This window comes from Ictidomys tridecemlineatus, chromosome 11 (genome assembly GCF_052094955.1).
Source record: "Ictidomys tridecemlineatus isolate mIctTri1 chromosome 11, mIctTri1.hap1, whole genome shotgun sequence".
NCBI lineage: Eukaryota > Metazoa > Chordata > Mammalia > Rodentia > Sciuridae > Ictidomys > Ictidomys tridecemlineatus.
In genome coordinates this window covers 22104078-22125116 of record NC_135487.1, presented here as the reverse complement: position 1 = coordinate 22125116, position 21039 = coordinate 22104078, and the positions used below count along the sequence as shown (strand labels likewise).

Sequence of the window (21039 nt, the reverse complement as noted above, 5' to 3'; positions counted from 1 at the left end):
TTATTTTTTCTTTTTTTGACCATTTCCAGGCTTCACTCTAGTTGAACACCTATATTTTTGCCCAGCACTAAGCTAGGTGCTGGACAAAAAGAAATAACTGATTAGACTCAGACCTCAAGAAACCTACAATCTAATTAGGCAAACAAGATTATCAAAGACCAGTATTGCAGCTCAAGTTCTGTTTCTTAGGCAAATTACTATCTCAGAAGCCACAATTTCTCATTTACTAAGTAGGGACAACAACTACCTCACAGGGAAGTTATGAGAATCCAATGAGATCATTAAATCTCTTTGTAAACTATAAAGTGCTTTATAAATTCATACTTCTTTTTTTGTTGTTGTTGTTTTTTGGTGCTGGGGATTGAACCCAGGTCCTTGTGCATGTGAGGCGAGCACTCTACCAACTGAGCTATATCCCCAGCCCCAGTTCTTCTTTTCTTGAGGATTGAACCCAGGGCAGTGAGCATGCAAGGCAGGCACTCTACCAACTGAGCTATATTGCCAGTCCTCCCAGTACTTCTTACTATTAGATATAACAATATATAATTATGGTCCAAATGGTTCCAAAAACTTAAGAAAAAGGGATGACTAAGGACAATTGAAATGGATGAGCAATCCTTTATAAATCATCACACCAAAAATTCTGATCACGGGCTGGGGATGTGGCTCAAGCAGTAGTGCGCTCGCCTGGCATGCACAGGGCGCAGGGTTCGATCCTCAGCACCACATAAAAATAAAGATTTTGTGTCCACTGAAAACTAAAAATTAAAAAAAAAAAATTCTGATCACATCCACCCAAAACTTCTTTGACATGATAATTTCCTGGTCATCCTAACATTCTGATTCCTCCTTCCCAACACTCTCTTTTCTTCTTCCCATCACTTAAAGATTATTAAAAACATCCACAGGGAAAGTAGTAAGAATTGGCTCTAAATATCAAGTTGTTTGTCCTACACTAACTCCTTTATTCTCCTTGACAAATGCGACCCTAACTCTAACTCCATCTTAGTCTATATTCTGTGCTCTGGATTAAAAATTCCAATAGATTCCCAGTGAGCTCCACACAGGCCTTTAAATTCAACTGGACTCAACAATTTGTGACTGACGATGTAGAAGCACTCAAATTCAACTTTCCAGAACTTTTACTATTTCTGTTAATAAATCCAACATATACTCAGGCTGAAAACTTAAGTATCATTTTAAACTCTGCCCTTTTTTGCTTTACTATCGCAAACTAATGCCAGTCCCTCTCACTATACTTCCATAATCTTTTAATAGTTCTTATTTTGGGAGGAGGGCCCTGCACTTGCTAAACATGTACTCTATTACTGAGCCACTCTCCCAACCCCAATACTTGTATAATCTTGACTGCATCCACCACCCCTATTTCTTCTATCGCTCTTTCCCAGATGTCCTGTTCTCACCACCATTCACGTAGTTGCTTAAGACAGAAGCCAGAGTATCACCTTTAATTCCTCTCTTTCCTCAACCACTACATTAGACTTCGCTTAAACTACACCAATATATGTCAAGTCTGTCCACTTCCAACCTCAGGCCATCACCTTTTGGGCTTGGCTTGGATTCTGGCAGCAATCTCCCACCTGGTATTGGACCCAACTGCCAGATTCTTTTATTTTTAAGTACTAGGGATTAAACCCAAGGGCACTTTACCATTGAGCTATATCCCTAGCCCTTTTTATTTTTAATCTTGAGTTAGGGTCTTACTAAGTTGCTAAGGTTGCCTCAAACTTGCTATCTTCCTGCCTCAGCTGGGATTAAAGGTATACGTTATCACCCCAACAACCACCAGATTTTTTTCAAGTCAAACTTCATTTTTTATAAAGGTTGCCCACTAACAAAAGTTATTAAAAATATTTTGTGGGGGCTGGAGATGTGGCTCAGCAGTAGCGCGCTTGCCTGGCATGCGTGCGGCCCGGGTTCAATCCTCAGCACCACATACAAACAAAGATGTTGTGTCCCCCGAGAACTAACTAAAAAATAAATATTAAAAAAATTCTCAAAAAAAAATAATATTTTGTGGGAGTTGTGCATAATTCCAGTGATGAGGAGGTTGAGGCAGGAGAATCCCAAGTTTGATACCAGCCTCTGCCATGTAAAATTAAGATTTTTAAAAAAGGATTTAGGGATGTGGCTTGGTAGTAGAGTATCCCTGGTTTTAATCCAAGTACCACAGGCAGGAAAAAAAAAATTGTGGGTTAAACAAAACATGTTTGAGGGACTGAATTTATCTTGTGCTGTACCAATCTGCCAAGCACTGTTTCATTTGCAATTCCCCAAGGGGAATATCTTGCACCTTTAGGCCTCTGCACATGCTATGACCTAAAATAGAACACTGTTGTCTTCACACCTTCTATTCAACCTTTAGGTTGCAACCAAAAAGTCAATTCCCTCACAATGCTAACCTTGACCTACAGAGTCTCATTTAAGAAACTCTTTGAAGTGCTCCTCTGAGAATCCGTACTTCCTTTATCACACTCATCAAACCATAGAAACTGCATGTGTGCTTGATCTACTCTGGGAGAACAGGAGCAGGTCAAACTTTATTCTAAGCAATATGCATGGTCCCTGGTGTATAACTCAATAAATATCTGTTGACCTAATAAGTTAATTCACTTGGATTATTTCTGGTATCCTTAATGGTCCCATTTATATTGAACCTCATCCTCTTCCATCTTGCATGTTAGTATCACAAAAATCCTTAATCATTACAAAAGATTCTAAACTCTTTGACATGGCAATTAGGGAATTTCACAAAGTTCCTTTCCTAGCCTAATTTCCTCTGCCTTCTTGATAAATACTATACTTCAAATAAACAGCTTTTCCTCCACGACACCTGCACTGCTTCCCACCACAGGATCAGTGATTGTCTTCTTTCTACTGAAAACTCATCCTTTATTCCAAAGCTCTGAGGACACAGCCCATCTCAAATGCCTGTCTTACAAATAAAAACAAATCTAGAAACCTATCTTTACCCCAGGCCTCAAAGTTCCAGAAGAGATGACATTACAGTCAAAGAAAAAAAAAATCATAAAATAGGCAGCATGGGTGACACAGAGTTGTAATCTCAGCTCCTTGAGAGGCTGAGGCAGGAGGATTTCAAAGCAAAAGTCAGCCTGGGCAATTTAGTGACAGTCTGCCTCAAAATAAAAAGGGGACATTTTTTCAGACATTTTTTTCAGTGGTAAGGTGCTCTGGGTTCAATCCCTGATATAAATAAATAAATAAGGCTTGAAATCAATTCTAGATGTTAGTAAAGACCAATATGTGAAAAGTAAGTAAGCCTTTAAAAGGTAGGTATCATAGAAACCGTAATAATACAGCATTTGCACAGTATGTGCAAGTCCTAGGTTTGATCCCCAGTACTGAAACAAGAAAAAAAGAGAGAAAGAAAATAGGAAAAAAAAAACCTACCAAAATTAAATTTAAAAGTAAATAAATAAAAAGTAACATATGCAGAGGCCATATGCAGAGGTATACGCCCATAATCCCAGCTACTTGAAAGGCTAAGACAGGAAAATTGCAAGTTCCAGGCCAGCCTGGGGCACCTCAGGGAGACCCTATGTCAAAATAAAATTTAAAAGTATGGGGATACAACTCATTGGTAAGAGTACCCTGTGTTCAATCCTCAGTAACACAAAGAATAAAAAAAAAATTTAAAATATTCTAGATGTTGTAAACACCTATATGAAAGGCAATTAACCTTACCTATCCTAGCATGTGTGAGGCCCTGGGTCACCACATAATATAGAAGAATAAAATATCAATAATATAGAAGAACCTTAAAAGTTGAAAAGAATTTTTTCCGACATAAAAGACTTGTAATGGAAAAATAAGATTACATTAAAACTAGGAACTTTTGCTCATTAAAGTGAAAAGACAAAGGGCTGGGATAGAGCTCAGTTGGAAGAGTGCTTGCCTCATGTGCACAAGGCCCTGGGTTTAATCCCCAGCACCACACACACACACACACACACACACACACACACACACACACACATAGTGAAAAGACAAAAACAAGATAGAAGATATTTATAGTAACAGCCAATATACTAACAGTGGATTATATAAACCAGAAAATATAAAGAATACTATATATTGCTAAGAAGAAAACAAACATCCCAAGAGAAAAATGATGAAAACAATTAAAAAACCTTTCTTTATAGTAGAGTAGTTGCTCAGTGTCACTGGTCATGAGCAAAATGCTAATCAAAATCACAAAAATTGTTTTATACCTGCTTAAATGGGAACGTTCTAAAAATCTAATTCAAGTATGGGAGGGGATATGACTTAAATATCTCTTATACATTACTGTGGAAGTATAAGTCCATCCAACCACACTGGAAAGCAATTTAGTATTTTATATTCAAAACCTATAATCCAATAATTCTGTTCATAAAGATATAGCCAAAGAAATTATTGCACATATATACCAGAAGACATGTACAAGAATGTTCACAGTGATACTGTTTCTTTTTTTAAAAAATAACTTTATTTTATTTGTTTATTCTTTATTTTTTTTAATATGGTGCTGAGGCTCGAACCCAGGGCCCACATATGCTAGGCAAGCACTCCACCACTGACCCACAATCCCAGCCCTGACAGTGGTACTGTTTCTAACAATAAAAAATTAGATACAAATTAAGACTGTAGGAGAATGAATAAATTATAGTATACTGACATGATAGAATATTATTCAGCAAAGAAAAACTAAAGAACTCTAGCTACTCTAGTAACAAAATGGATAGATTTTACCTATATATTACATGAGAAAACAAACCCCAGGAGGCTATACACAGATACCTTTTTTGTGAAGTTCAAAAACAAATAAATGAATACTATATATTTCTTAGGTGCATACACACACATGGGCACACTAAAGTTTTTAAAAAGCAGGAGAATGATAAAATTCAAAACACTGATTAGGGGGCTGGGTTATGGATTAGTGGTAGAGTGCTTGCCTGGCATATGTGAGGCACTGGGTTTGATCCTCAGCACCACATAAAAATAAATAAAATAAAGGTGCATCAACAACTTAAAAAAAAAAATCTTAAAGAAAAAACACTGATTAGATTACAGGAATATGAATGTTTGTTGTATTATTAAAAATTTTAAGTAAATAAATAACAAGATAATTTTTTTGGAAAAAGAATGCCAAGCACTAGCTATGTACCCCAGAGTGTAGAATATTTGCCTTGCCTATCTAGGTTCAATCCCCAGAAACATTAAAAAAAAAAATTTAAAAAAAGCCCAAAATAGGGCTCAGTGGTATGCACCTATAATCCAGCTACTTGGGAGGCTGGGGCAAGAGGATAACATGTTCAAGGCCACCTAGGCAACACAGTAAGAGTCTGTCTTAACAACAACAAAAAAAAAAACGGGCAGGACTGGGGTTGTGGCTCTGTGATAGAGCACTTCCTTAGCATGTGTGAGGCACTGGGTTCAATCCTTAGCACAACATATAAATAAGTTAAATAAAGATACTGTGGGGCTGGGGTTGTGGCTCAGTGGCAGAGTACTCGCCTAGCACACGCAAGGCCCTGGGTTGCATCCTCAGCACCATATAAAAATAAAGAAATAAATAAACAAAGGTATTATGTCCATATACAACTAAAAAAATTTAAAAAATAAAAAAGAAGATATTGTGTCCATCACTAATATATATTAAAAAAAAAAAAAAGACAACTAGGCATGGACCAATGATGCTGATGAGCCAAGGATCATAATTAACCAAATTCTGTGTATTTGTGGTCTAATTAAAAAAAAAAAAAAAAAAAAAAGACAACCAGTAGGGCATAGTGGCACATGCCTATAATCCCAGTGACTCAGGAGCTGAGGCAGGAGGATCATAAGTTCAAGGCCAGCCTCAGGAACTTAGTGAGGCCTTAAGCAACTTAGGGAGATACTGTCTCAAAAGTAAAAAGTGCTGGGGATGTGGCTAAGCAGTAAAGCATGCCAAGGTTAAATCCCTGGTATTAAAAAAAAGAGAGAGAGAGAGAGAGAACCAAATAGAAAAATGAAGGAAAGGTTTGAACAGGTATTTCTTTTTTTTTTTAAAGAGAGAGTGAGAGAAGGGAGAGAGAGAGAGAGAGAGAGAGAGAGAGAGAGAGAGAATTTTTTAATATTTATTTTTTTTAGTTCTCGGCGGACACAACATCTTTGTTGGCATGTGGTGCTGAGGATCGAACCCGGGCCGCACGCATGCCAGGCTAGCGCGCTACCGCTTGAGCCACATCCCCAGCCCTTGAACAGGTATTTCAAAAGGAAATGCGAATTAAAACAACAGAAAGATAGCATTTGACATCTACCTAAATTGGGCAAGAAAAATGGAATCTATCAAAATCAAGTATATAGGCAGGGACTTAGAGCAGCTGTAACTGTATGCTGTGGGCAACTGGAGATCATTTTGGCTTTATCTTATACCGGTGAGCATGTACATACACCCTAACCCAGCAATTCCACTCCTTGTTGTATCCCCTAGTGAAACTCTTAGTATAAGTGCTCTAAGAGATGTTCAGAATGTTCACAATATCAGTATTTATAAAAGTAAAAAACCAGAAACAAATCAAATGCTCACTAGTAATAAAACAAATTATAGTACATTACTTCAACAGAATACAATAAAATCAAATATAGCTACATGCATCAACATGAATGACTCAAGAACTTGTTGAGCAAAAGAGCCAGTCATATAATTCCTATACAGTATGGCACTGGACACAGTGGCATACACCTACAACTCCAGCTTCTCAGAAGAATAAGGCAGAAGGATCACCAAGCTAAAGACCAACAGAGCAACTTAGCAAGACCTCTCTCAAAATAAAAAAATGAAAAGAGCTGGGATGTAGCTCAGTCGTACAACACTTGCCTAGCATACAAGAGGTCATACATAGGTATTATGTGGCTCCATTCATATAACAAATGTGTATAACTAAAACATGCACTGTTTAAGAACACATATTGATAATATTATAAAGAAAAGGAAGGAAATAATATCCCCAAATTCAGGACAGAACAAACTCTGTGAGAGAAAAAAGATCAGTAAAGGGCACACAAAGGGTTTCAGCAATAGCAGAAATGTTCTTTTTCTTATGGTAGGTGGTATTTACTGTGATTCTTTATACTTTACATATGTTTCACAAAAATTCTTTAATAATAACTAAACATTTAATGATAAAATTTTTTGTAGGGGATGGGTACTGGAGATAAAACACAAGGGCTTTCATCACTGAACTACATCCCAAACCTTTTATTTTTTATTTTGGGACAGGGTCTCACTAATTTGCTCAGGCTGACCTCAAATTTTTGATCTTCCTGTCTCAGCCTCCCAAGTCAATGGAATTATAGGCATGTGTCACCATGCTCAGCTGAAAACAATTTTTAAAAAAAGAACCAGAAAGCGGGGCATGGTGCTATATGCCTTTAATCCCAGCAACTCAGGAGGCTGGGGCAAGAAGACTGCAGGTTCAAGGCAGCTTCAGCAATTTAGTGAGGCCCTAAGCAACTTAGTAAAACCTTGTTTCAAAAGAGAAAATAAAAAGGTCTGGGGATGTAACTCAGTGGTAAAGTGCCCCTGGGTTCAGTCTCCAGTACCAAAATAAAAAACAAAAATAAATAAATATAAATAAACAAACTTAAAAAATAAAAAAAGAACAAGGGATAATGGGGATGTAGCTCAATGGTAATGCTTGCCTAGCATGTGGGAAGCCCAGCATCACTCACACACACACATACACACACACACACACACACACACACACACACACACACACACACACTCAGAACAGAGGGCAGGAGTTGGGGATTTAGCTCAGTGGCAGAGCACTTGCCTAGCACATGCAAGGTCCTAGGTTTGGTCCTCAGCCTCAGCCCTGGGAGGGGACACAGAGGGCAACAAATAAGAAACCTGAAAATACTCAAAATTAGTATTCCAACACAGGGAAAAAAAAAAAAAACTTGATTATGTAAACAGGAAGGTAACTGATAAGGATGGAGATCCCAGGAGAAATTAATTATATGTGTGGAGACAGGATAAAGGAAGGCACCAGAAAGAGTAAAATTATATGAAAAAGACTCATGACTCCTTCAGGTACAGAACAGAAGTACTTCATCCATTTCTTTCTTTTTTTGGGGGGTGGGGCGGGGGCAGCAGATTGGGGATTGAACCCAAGAGCACTTCACCACTGAGTTACATCCCCAGTCCTTTTTTATTTTGAGACAGGGTCTTGTTAAGTTGCTGAGGGGCTCACTAAATTACTGAGGCTGGTCTTGAACTTGTGATCCTCCTGCTTCAGCCTCTAAATTGCTGGGGTTACAGGTGTACACATCACAGTGCTAGCTACTATAGCAACTTCTATGGGAAATCTAAGGAGCTTCTTTCAGGAATGATGCCCAAAAGCCATCAATCTCAGGACAGATACTAAAATGGATACCTGTGCTTTGAGAAAGGGATGCAAAGGTCACATTGCAGAGAAAGGACAGAAGGGATAGAGAAAATTGAAGATTCACACTCAATGAAGCAACACCAGAGGAGGAAAAAGGTCATATTAAGTAGAACAAGGTCTAGAGATTTGAGGAGAGATGATACTGGGGTTTTGTTTTATGAGTTAACAATAAGAACACCACACAGATGAAGTCATCGCCAGTAAAGTATTAACTCCAATGGCAGTCATTCTTGGTTGCCTTCCCAAAAGCCAATCCCAATTTGGCTGGGTGTTGATAAACCCAGTCATAGAGATCAAATCATAATCAGTCTAAGCCAGTTCTAGTAATCCTATACATTTACACTGGTGATGGTCTGAAGTTGGCAAATAACCCAAAAAATTTAAGGGGAAGTCTACTGGGAAACTTCTGGGAAGGGTTTTCTTTAGCAAAAAAGGACAGGATATCCCTGAAAACTATGCTTTTCACTCCCAGCTGCCCTTCAAGCTTAAGAAAGATCACTGGTCCCAAGGCCTACTGACTCCTCTATTTTCCTCCTTGCTTCTCTAGGTGCCTCTGTTGGCTCCAGAGCTATGACAAGGCCCTCTGGGACAGAAGACTCATCTCCTTCCAGTCTCTGGAATGCTAAGAAGGATGCTGTTGTTGCTAGGTTACAACAGCTAGCTATTGGCACAGATTTTTACAACACATTCTTATTCCATAAGGCAACATGGGCCCCCAGACCCTCTTTATTTTATCATTTGAACTCTTGCAACAGTTTCCTAAATGGCCTCACTGCTTCTAAAAGGCATGCATGTTCCTGTTATTTTAAAACACTTTACTTGTTCCTATTTGCCTCTAGAAGAGGTTAAACTGGGAACTGTTTAATTTGATCCACAAATGTACTGATGTTTTGTCACACACATGTTAAAAAACAAAAACCTTCATTCACCATTTTAAATCTGGCAGATTTTATGAGCAAGATTTCTAGATTCTCTTTAAAAACTGGAAAATCAAGCAAAAAATAGCTGAAGAAGTAGTCTCGAAGTTGGTAAGACTCTACACTCTGTGGCAACTAGAGATCTGGCATCTAGTTCTACATAGTCTTAATCTTTTCTTTTGAGCCAGGCTCAGTAACCTATGCTTGTAACTCCAGCAACTTGAGACATTGAGGTAGGATTGCAAGTTGGATGTCAACCTGCACAACTTAGTGAGACCTTGTCTCAAAATAAAATATAAAGGACTCAGTAAAGCTCAGTAGTAGAATGCTCCTGAGTTCATTCCCCAGTACAACAAAAACAAAGTAAAACAACAACAAAGCATCGAATTTTTTTGGCCCTGACCCTCCAGAGTTTCTTAGTACAGCCCATCCAACCCTTGCTGACCTCTCCAGCTCTATCTCCCATTACTCACACCATTAACTCACACTGGGTACCTGCTTACTGATCTACTTATATTTTCCCCAAACACTGTATTTTCCTTACTTTTGCCTCTTTGCCTTTGTTTTTCCCTTGGCCAGAAAGTTGGTCCCTTCTAAGCTAAACTTTATAAATAAATCGTTAAAACCCTGCATAGGCCCACAGCTTGGGATGCTGAGACAAGAGGTGGGATGTTGAGACAAGAGGATCGCAAGTTCAAGGTCAGCCCCCCCCAAAAAAAAGGACTAGGGATGAAGCTCAGTGGTAAAGCATCCCTGGGTTCAATCTCCAGTGCCAAAAAGATAGATAGACAAAAAATAAAATAAAACCCTGTTTAGATATCACCTCTAGGAAACATTCCATGGCTCCCTTCTTCCTTCATTCCCCATTATTTCTGCATCTTCTATGTTCTTTAACTGTGGTACATACACAGTTTATTTGTTTACATGTAGATCTCAGAACTGGAGAAAATATCTCAAAAACCAGAATTTCTATCATGTACAATACCTGCTACATAATAGTTACTCAACACTTTTATTAACAAATGAATGAGTAGTTGAGAAAATGAGATAATCAATGACATATGAGAATCAGAGCCAAGGTTAGACAGGGATAGTGCTCCCAGGAACTCACATAAATTTCCATTTTTCGGTAGAGACCATAGTTGAGCAGCAAATTGTGAGTCATGCGGATTCGGTGAGGCTTCATTGGATGGCCTTGTCCATAATAGTAATTTCCAACATCCCCTGAAGAAGAGTGACAACTTCAGTAAAACACACACACACACTCCCAGGAGGAAAAGCCAGGAATTTTTACAGCAAACTCTCAAACTCTCTTTCTGGTTCATTTCTAGTTTCCAAGATTCTCTGCCACCTTGAGGAAGGGGAATTCAAAAAGAAACAAAACAAAAAGCAGGGGACCCTGGTAAGGTCAGCACTTAAAAATGAATCTAGCCCGCTTTCTTCTTCTGGAACCCATTAGCACTAGAGTTCATTCTAAAGCTACTGGGGAACGGCAGCCAGTGCAGCAACTCACTTCTCGACTCTAAGGAATTCCCTCCTATAACAGAAAATTAACCATCACTACTTAGAATTATTATAAGCCACAATGCACCTCTTATATTGTGACACTTTATAGTGTCAAAGCACATTCATTTTACTTTCTCACTGGATTCTTATAAGTAGGATGTGGAGTATCCTTCCTGCTTTATAGAGAAAACCCTTATTGCCTTCTAATTGGTCCCTCTACGTTCCGTCCAAACTATCTAACTCTATTTTCAGTCCAGACCATCTACTACACTGTCACCAGAGTTATCTTTCTAATCCAAAGTTCTAATAACACCACTCTCATACTCAAAATCCTTAATGGCTCCCCATCCCCTACAGGATAAAAAGTAAAGCCAGGGATGATGACACATGCCTTATGATCCCAGCTACTTGGGAGGCAGGAGGATCATGAAAGGCCAGCCTAGACATGAGACCCTGTCTCAAAATGAAAAGGACTAAGAGTATGGCTCAGTGGTGGAATCCCGCCCCCAGGATTCAATCCCCAGTACCACAAAAAAATTAAATGCACTGAATTGAGACTCAAAAAAATTAAGTGCCTAGGGCTGGGGTTGTGGCTCAGTGGTAGAGTGCCGGCTTAGCATGTGCAAAGCCTTGGGTTCGATCCTCAGCAACACATAAAAATAAATACATTAATTAAAGGTATTATGTCCAACTACAACTAAAAATTTTAAAGAAAAAAAAAAAAGAAAGAAAGAAAGAAAGAATTTAAGTGCCTGCCCAAAAACACACAGGTAATGAGGGATCTGGAAGTCAACTCTCTGACTCCAAATTCAGTATGAAAAAAGCTACACTGGGTTTCCCAGGTATCTAATCTAAAGGGTCCTATAGGTAGAAAGTTCCTTGAACAATACAATGCTCCAAAATTGAGTGAACTTTACATTCAAAGATCTCTAATTAGATGGCCTTTGGGATGAGGCAGAGCTTTCAGTACCCAGGGGCCTTGGTTCCTAGCAACTCTTTCACCTATCAAGCCTAAATCCAGCCAAGGCCCAGACCTGGAGAACCATATCTAAATGAGTACTTGAGGGTGGTGCCCAGAGACACCATCTTTTTTTTAACAGTTTTTAATCAAGTTCCTGAGACTTTTAAAGAAATAATTATTTTTATTTACATACTACTTTAAACAATTTTGGGAGGGGAGGAGGGGCTGGTGTCGGGATAGAAGCCAGGGCCTCTTGCATGCAGCTCTACTAGGCAAGTAAGTACTCTACCACTGTACTCTACCTCCAGCTCACTACTTCAAAAAGCTGGGCATGGTGGAGCACACCTGTAATTCCAGCAGCTCAGGAGGCTGAGGCAGGAGGATCACAAGTTCAAAAACAGCCTCAGCAAAAGCCAGGTGCTAAGCAACTCAGTGAGATGCTATCTCTGAATAATAGGGCTAGGGATGTGGCTCAGTGGTCATGTGACCCTGAGTTCAGTTCAGGTACCTCAAATAGATAGATAGATAACCTATGTTTTAAAGAGCTTTGTTATCACTGTTCCTAAAATGAAAACTAACATTTTCATTTTACAGGAAAGTAACCTGAAAGGTAAAGTGACTTGTCCAATATTGCAAAACTTCTGAGTGGCAGAGTCAAAGAAATCTGAGTCCCAACCAAAAGACCACACTGCAAAACTCTTGAGTTTCTCAAGTTCAGTCCCCTTTCTGAAGACTTTTCTTCTTTTAAACTGAGAATATCAAGACCATAAAACTATGCAAAATGATATAGCTACAGAATCATAGGTTCCAGCTTCAAATGGTTCCTCTACTGCTCAGCAGTCCTTCCAAATTTATTTCCCTGGTTCTTTCTTTCAAAACAGTTAATTAAATCTCCTCTCTTTAAGACTCCTACTGTAGCAATCACCCTCCCCCACTCTCAAAGAAAGGATATTCTCTTCCTCCAGCTTGAGAACTCCTCAACTTTCTCTTCATCTTCTCTCCTTCAAACTTACCTACATTTAACTTTTCCTGGCCACTTACCCTCTCATCACAAAGGAACTTCTTGAAGGCTAGTGTCCCTACCTGGGCTCTGGTTTCCTTCTCACCTGGTCTCCTCAGGAATCTCCATCACTACCAGTCCCTTTCCTGTATCTTCAACTTCTCCCTCTCTTCTGGCTGTTTTCTATAAGAATTTGAATATATCCAGCTCTTAGTTACTACATCTCCCCTTTGTCAACAACCCTCTCCTTGCCTCACACAAGCTTCCCTTTAAAAGTTTTCAGCCTTGACCAGCAAGAGGTGGTACGCACCTGAAACCCCAGTGACCCAGAAGACTGAAGCAGGAGATTTACAAGTTTGAGGCCAGCCTGGGCAATTTTACTTTGAACCAGTCTTTTTTTTTTTAATATTTATTTTTTAGTTGTAGTTGGACACAATACCTTTATTTTATTTATTTATTTTTAGATGGTGCTGAGGATCAAACCCAGGGCCTTGCACGTGCTAGGCAAGTGCTCTACCACTGAGCCACAACTCCAGCCCTTGAACCAGTCTTAAAATAAAATGAAATAAAAAGAGGTAGGGAGGTAACTCAGTGATAGAATGCTCCTGGATTCTATCCCAGTATGAAAAGAAGAAAGTTTTCAGCCTCAGAACACTTACCTTAAAAATAAAAACAAGGTCTGGGGATATGGCTCAGTGGTAGAGTGCTTGCCTAACATGGGTTCAAACCTCAGCACCACATAAAAATAAATAAACAAAATAAAGGCACTGTGTCCATGTGCAACAAAAGAAAAATAATACAAAAAGACTTGCCTATATAAGGCCCTGATTCAATATCCAGTACAGCAAAAAGGGGGGGGGGGTCTCAATCTAATGACTCTTTTTCACCTATCCATTCCTGAATCTACCAAAATCCATATCTCTGTATCCTTTCTTCATTTAATCAACAAGTATTTATTGAGTCTACTGTGATCTACACAATGTTTGGGGGGCTAGGGAAGTAGACAAGGCACAATCCTTTCCCAAGAGAGCTTACTGACTACAAGAAATGTGACAAGCAAACAGGCGATTCATTTTTCTTTCTTTGGTGGTATGGGGATTGAACTCAAGCACTCTACCACTGAGCTATATCCCCAGTCTCTTTTAATATGGGATCTAAGTTGCTGAGGCTGGTCTCAAACTTATGATCCTCCTATCTCAGTCTCCCAAGTCACTGGGATTATAGGCATGCACCACCCTGCCCAGCTCAAATGGGCAATGTGGATACATAGTCAGAAGTACCTATGGGGAGTACAGACCATGAGGACCACTAGACTGTTTCTCAGTCCAGTCCATTAGAATTTCACCCTGGGGCTGGGGATGTGGCTCAAGCGGTAGCGCGCTTGCCTGGCATGCGTGCGGCCCGGGTTCGATCCTCAGCACCACATACAAAGATGTTGTGTCCGCTGAGAACTAAAAAATAAATGTTAAAAAATTCTCTCTCGGGGCGGGGATGTGGCTCAAGCGGTAGCGCGCTCGCCTGGCGTGCGTGCGGCCCGGGTTCGATCCTCAGCACCACATACAAACAAAGATGTTGTGTCCGCCGAGAACTAAAAAATAAATATTAAAATTCTAAAAAAAAAAAAAAAAAAAAAAAAAATTCTCTCTCTCTCTCTCTCTCTCTCTCTAAAAAAAAAAAAAAAGAATTTCACCCTGGATCCTTTTCATCCTATACAATTTCCTGAGTGACTACATCCCCTTCTAAATAACTAAGATTACTCTCTATACTAACATCTACCAAAAGCTTCTATCTTCTCATTTCTGTCTTTTACATAGCAGATGTAAATGGTCACCTGCTTACTGGATAGCCTCTAGTTGGATGTCCCTTAAATACCTCAATAGTTTTGTTGTTGTTTTGCAGCACTAGACTAGAACCAGTTCCTTGCACATGGAATGCAAGTGCTCTACACTAAGCTACATCCCGTGCCCTTTTTTAATTTTGAGACAGGGTCTCACTATGATTCCCAGGCTAGTCTCAATTTGCAATCCTCCTGCCTCAACCTCCCAAACTGTTGGAATTACAGGCATGTGCACCACATAGTCACTTCTAAAAAATAAAAATAAAATCCAAAGTTATTAACTGACATGGTTCTTGGCAAAAATCTATTATCAAATTGCCCATACCAGAAACTTGTGAACCAAGCCTTCCTATTTTACCGGTACATTCAATAATTTCTGACCCAGAGATATTTCTAACATATAACCCTCAGGACTTTAATGATTCACAAGTGTCCTCAGAATAAAGTCCAACTTTCTCCGGATTGCATGCCCAGCCCTTCACAATCCGGTCCCTATTTATTTCTCAAGCCTCCTCACTTACAGTTCCTCCCTCTGACCTGCCCTGCTCCCCACCTTCTTCGCTACGCATCAGCCATACTGTTTAAATGCCTTCTGTTTTTCAAAGGTACTGTCTTCTGCTTGCCTCCAACCTTGCCTTCCCTATACCTGGCTAAACTTTTATTCTTCAGGTCCTAAGTGAGTTGCCACCTCCTTCCCTGACCCCTCAAGCGGCGTGGGGTGCCTCTTCTCTCTGCTCCCCAACACTCTTGAGACCTCCCTCACCCAGCACCATAATGGGGTGACCCTTCAACACTGTCTAGCTCCCCCTTTAGACTGAGCTGAAGATGGGAAGTGACTTGATGACCGCCCCCCCACCATCGCGCCCCGGCCCCAGCGCCCAAACACTTAACTAGAACAGAATGAGCTGCTCCATAGATTTTTGTTCAATGAAAAGTCTGTTTTAACAGGGTGCATCCTTCTCCTTCCAACCCCTGGGGCCCCACTTCCCAGCAGGACTGCAGGCCCGGCTCAGAGGCTGGGGGAGGGGAAGCAAGTGACCCGAGCTGCAGGACTCTCACCAAAAAACCATGAGCAAGGATCGGGACAGCGAAAGATCTTTGAATTCTCGGTAGGAAAATATATCCTTGCAACCGTCTCCATCAGACTCCGTCTCCCCCCTCGGACTGAGCCTCCCCCTCCGGGAGTCCCGCCCAAACTCTCCACATCAAACTCCTTCGGAATCTCGCACCAAGTTACCTCCCGCTTCCCCCGCACCGCCCCCCTCGGCCTCGGCCTCCTCTCTCAGCCTCGACTTCCTTCTCAGCCTCCTCCCTCAGCCTCGACCTCCTTTCTTCTCAGCCTCTCCCTCAGCCCTTCTCCAACGCCCAGCCTCCCCTCTCGGATCTCCTCAGCCTGGGATCCCCGGTCCCGCCGGCCAGGCCCCGCCCCCGCCCCCGCCGCCAGGACGATGCTCACCGTCGTAGTAGTAACAGACTTTCCTCCTGGTGCCCTGAGTCTGCGCCATCTTGCTGCCTCCTGTCCCTCCCGTCAGTCGGTCCGTCAGCCCTCCCGCCCGCGGCTCCGCACGGCGTCCGACCAGGAGGAGGGGCGGTTCTCTAGCCCGCCCCGCCCGTCCCCTCCTGGGCTCACCTATAGCCGCGCAGCCCGGGCACGGCTCCAGCCAATCAGCTAGCGCAAGGTCGGGCCCGGAACTCTGCAGGGGGCAAGGGCAGCCCAGAGAGGCCGCCTCGGGCCCCCTGGGCCTGTACCAAGGTCTGCGACGGAGGGGTGAGGGAGCTGCCCGGGGACCGTACCATCAGTCCCGGGGGAGGAAAGCAGCTCGGTAAAGTGCACAGTCCCATTTCTTCTATGGGAGCGCGCTTGGAGAGCAGAGGCCAACTTTCTAATTTTACAAAGAATAAATCAAGGCCCACAGAAGAAAAGTGACTTGTACAAGGTCACTCAGCTAGTGCATAGGCTGATCCTGGATTACAAGGAGGGAAAAAAATGACAAGAAAAAGAAAGTAAACTAATATTTCTCAAGGGACTTCTGTGGGCCAAGAACTGTGCAATAGCTTCGCAAAGCCCCGCCCTTGCTAGGCAAACCCTTTATCGCTGAACTGCCCTCCCCCCACCCCACCCGTGCCGTCTTTTAATTTTGTTTGGAGCTGAGAGTTTCCCTAAATTGCTCTGGGCATGCAATTGCCCTTGAATTTGCAATCCTCCTGCCTCAGCCTCCCAAGTAGCTGGGGTTAAAAATATACCCATCCAAGTACCTGGGATTACAGACATGCGCCACCCATCCCTGGTAATTGTACAGATTTTTTTTTTTAATTGCCTACTATGCACAAGAAGCACTGTAACAAAGTGGCAGAACCCAGCCTTTCTAATTCCAAAGCTTGCCCACCCTGATACAATCACCCCAGATGACTGAGGAGTCTTTAAAAAAGAAATTTGAAGTTGAGCTGGTGGTGCACGCCTATAAACACAGCAACTAGGGAGATTGAGGCAGGGGGATTGCAAATTAGATGTCAACTTCAGCAACTTAGTGAGATCCTATCTCAAAATAAAAAATGGCTAGGGATATGGTTCAGTAGTTACAGGGCCCTGGATTCAATCTCTGACACACATTCACACAAAAAGGTGGGGGGGATTTGATCATCTTTATTAGGAAAGCAGGTTTTTCGGCTTTAATGCTATTGACATTTGGAGCTGGATAATAATATTTTTTAATGGATCACCTGTAAGACTGATGAGATGGGACTCTTAGAGGAGATATCAAAGAACAGCGATGGGATGCAAGTTCCTGGGTAAATTACAGAACTGAGACAATAAAGCATTAGGGAGTAGGGTCTGCAGGGACTGTCAAGGCACTGGGATTGCCAGGAATAAGTGGAATTCTGGAGATAACGGGGGTCTGAGATCAGAAGGGGGACAACAGAAGCTATTGGGGGACTTCAGAAAGCGAGGGTCGCCGAAGGTGGGGACAGAGTCAGGTCATGGCTTGGCTTTTACATAGATAATTCTTTATTTCAAGGGCTGTCCTATGCATGGTAGATACTTATCAGCATGCTGACCTCCAACCATCCGATGCCAATGGCACCCCACACATACTTTGACAATCCAAATTGTCTCCAGACATTGCCAAATATCTGGGGAGGGAGAAAACAAGATAGGGTATAAAATCACCCCACTAGATCCTAAATTGATCTAGTCATTAACAGTTCACTACTGAAAACTGAAAGACCAAAAAGCACTGTGCTGAGCTATTAAATTAACAGCTACCATAACCTTAATATGTGCTAAACATTGTACTAAGTTACTTATTTATGGTTCTGCTCTAATAAGATAGGCATTTATGTCTCTTTATTAATTTATTTTTAATTTGTTTTTGTAGTTGCAGATGCACAGCACACTTTTATTATTTTGTTTATTTCTATACCATGCCAAGGTTCAAGCCCAGTGCCTCACATATGCTAGGCAAGCACTCTGCCACTGAGCTACAACCCCAGCCCCTCTTTATTTATTTTTATTTTTACTTTTTTTTTTTTTTTTGCAGTCCTGGGGATTGAAACTTAGGGTTCTCTACCAGTGACCTCCATCTCCAGACTTATTTATTTATTTTTTTGAGACAGTGTCTCACTAAATTGCCCAGGCTGGCCTTGAACTTGCAATCCTCCCGCTTCAGCCTCCAGAGTAGTGGGCATTATAGAAGTATACCTCCACACCTGACTTTTGCCTCTTTAAATAGTGCTTGGGGACTTGTGCTGGGAACTGCATGTGGGCCTTTAGTTATAAGGTAACAGAAAATCTAAGACCCATTGGTTTTTTCATAGACATAGCAATTGGCCTGAAATAAACCCTGTTTCCCATTCTGTCACCACTTCCCAGCTGGCCTTGAACAGCTTTACTTAACCTTTCTAGGCCTTCATTTCCCTCTTTGCAAAACAGGGAGGAGAAGAAAACAAAGTTCAAGGACTCTATGGCTGTATAGGGTATCCAAAAGAGGAGGGGTGGGATCCTTTGAGCTCATGGGTGTGGCAGCACTTTATAAAATACAGAAGGGATATCATAACCTCAGATGCCTACAGCGGTCAAGCAGGTGATATAAGTGAAGGAGTTTATGTTATTATGTGACTCATGTTCTTTGCATATTTTAAAAAATTCACTTTCATGCAGCCAATATGGTGGTGCATTCCTGTAATCCCAGTGATTTAGGAGACCAAGACAGGAGGATCACAAATTTGAGGTCAGCATGGGCAACTTAGCAAGACTCTGTCTCAAAATTAAAAATTTTAAAAGCTGGGCATGTAGCTCAGTGGTCAAGCAGAGTGGTTCAATCCTTTGTCTCACACACACACAGACACACACACACACACACACACACACATGCACACACATACACACACACATACTACAGTAAAAAGGAGAGAAATATTTCTTTTTCTTCTTCTATCTTCCCATCTTTCATCAAACACACTGCCATGTTCAGATATCTTTTTTTAAATATATATAATTTTTTAGTTATAGATGGATACAATATCTTTATTTTGTTTATTTATTTTTATGTGGTGCTGAGGATCGAACCCAGCACCTCACATGTGCGAGGAAAACACTCTGCCACTAAGCCATAACCCCAGCCCATGTTCGGGTATCTTTAATTTTCTTCCTTCTTCATGGAAATGCAGCTGCCAAAAACCAGTTCATTTTCTCCCTTATTGTAAGAATAACAGTGCAAGATTAATGATAAATAGTTACTAACACTCTGTTTCACTGTTTGGATGAGGCTCTGTCAAAGGGAGAGTCCATGACTCACCTGAATGGGGATAGCCATTACTCCACCCCATGAGGACCAGTAAGTCCAGTGTAGCCAAGTCTTCCATTTTCAAGAGAAGGCAGAATCTACACTTTTATACAAATATCTCCCTAGTTGTATAAGTTGGTTAACCCACTCTTTCTTTTTTTTAGAGAGAGAGAGAGAATTTTTTAATATTTATTTATTTTTTTAGGTTTTTTGGCAGACACATCTTTGTTGGTATGTGATGCTGAGGATCGAACCTGGGCCGCATGCATGCCAGGTGAGCGCGCTACCGCTTAAGCCACATCCCCAGCACCCCCAGTCTTTCTTTAAGATAGCAGTAAGCACAATCCTTTTATTTTTATTTATTTATTTTTTTTAGGGGATCTTTTCATTTGTTGATTGGTTGGTGCAGGGGATTGAGCCCAGGGCTTCCTGCATGCCAGATAAGCCTAATACCACTGAGCTACAGCCCCATCCCCAAGAAACTTTCTTTTAAAATGTAAGTCGAGCTGGGCATGTGGTGGTAGCAACTACCTGTAATCCCAGCAACTCGGAGGCTGAGGCAGGAGGATCACAAGTTCAAAGCCAGCCTCAGCAAATTAGCAAGGCCATCAGATATAGCTCAGTTGGTAGAGTGCTTGCCTTGCATGCACAAGGCCCTGGGTTCAATCCCCAGTACCACAAAATAAATGAATAAAATAAAAATAAAAAGGGCTGGGGATGTAGCTCAGTCATAAAGTACCCTTGGGTTCAATTTTCATTACTAAAAATAAAAGTAAATTAAAATGAAAATCAAGGGGATTGTGGCTCAGTGGTAGAGTACTTGCCTAGCATGTGTGAGGCACTGGGTTCCATCCCAGTACCACAGAAAAATAAACAAAGGTATTGTGTCCATCTACAACTAAAAAAAAAAAATTTTTTTTAAATGTAAATCGGCGCTGGGGATGTGGCTCAAGCGGTAGCGCGCTCGCCTGGCATGCGTGCGGCCCGGGTTCGATCCTCAGCACCACATACCAACAAAGATGTTGTGTCCACCGAGAACTAAAAAATAAATATTAAAAAAAAAATTCTCTTTCTCTCTCCTCTCTCACTCTCTCTAAAAAAAAAAAAAAATGTAAATCGGGCTGGGGATGTGGCTCAAGCGGTAATGTGCTCGCCTGGCATGCACGGAGAGCTGGGTTTGATCCTCAGCACCACATAAAATAAAATAAAGATGTTGTGTCCACTGAAAACTGAAAAATAAATATAAAAAAAATGTAAATCAAGAACCAAGCATAGTGGTGCAGCTACTCCAGAGGGTAAGTGTTCAAAGCCAGTCTCAGCAAAAGCCAGGCACTAAGCAATTCAGTGAGACTCTGTCTCTGAATAAAATACAAAGTAGGGCTGGAAGTAGGGCTGGGATGTGGCTCAGTGGTAAAGTGTTCCTGAGTTCAATCTCTGGTACCAAAAAAAAAAAAAAAACAAAAAACAAACCCAGGACCCTGTCTCAAAATAAAGAATAAAAAGGGCTGTGGATGTAGCTCAGTGGTAGAGCACCCTTGGCTTCAGTCCCCCATGTAGAAAAAATAAAAATAA

The 21039-nt window shown here is 41.1% G+C and overlaps 1 protein-coding gene across 3 annotated transcripts in view; it reads right to left on the bottom strand.

The window, feature by feature from the left end:
- Hdac1 (histone deacetylase 1) overlaps positions 1–16332 on the bottom strand; it is a 31329-nt gene extending 14997 nt beyond the window's left edge. Inside the window, exons 1-3 of one of the 3 annotated variants that reach the window (XM_078025826.1) lie at positions 16140–16267; positions 12953–13029; positions 10491–10603 (exon numbers count right to left, since the gene is read on the bottom strand). In XM_078025826.1, coding sequence (XP_077881952.1) covers positions 10491–10565 — 75 coding nt within the window. In that variant the 5' untranslated portion in view covers positions 10566–10603; positions 12953–13029; positions 16140–16267. The other 2 variants (XM_078025827.1, XM_078025825.1) reach the window with 2 other exon arrangements.
- Positions 16333–21039: the final 4707 nt, after the last annotated feature.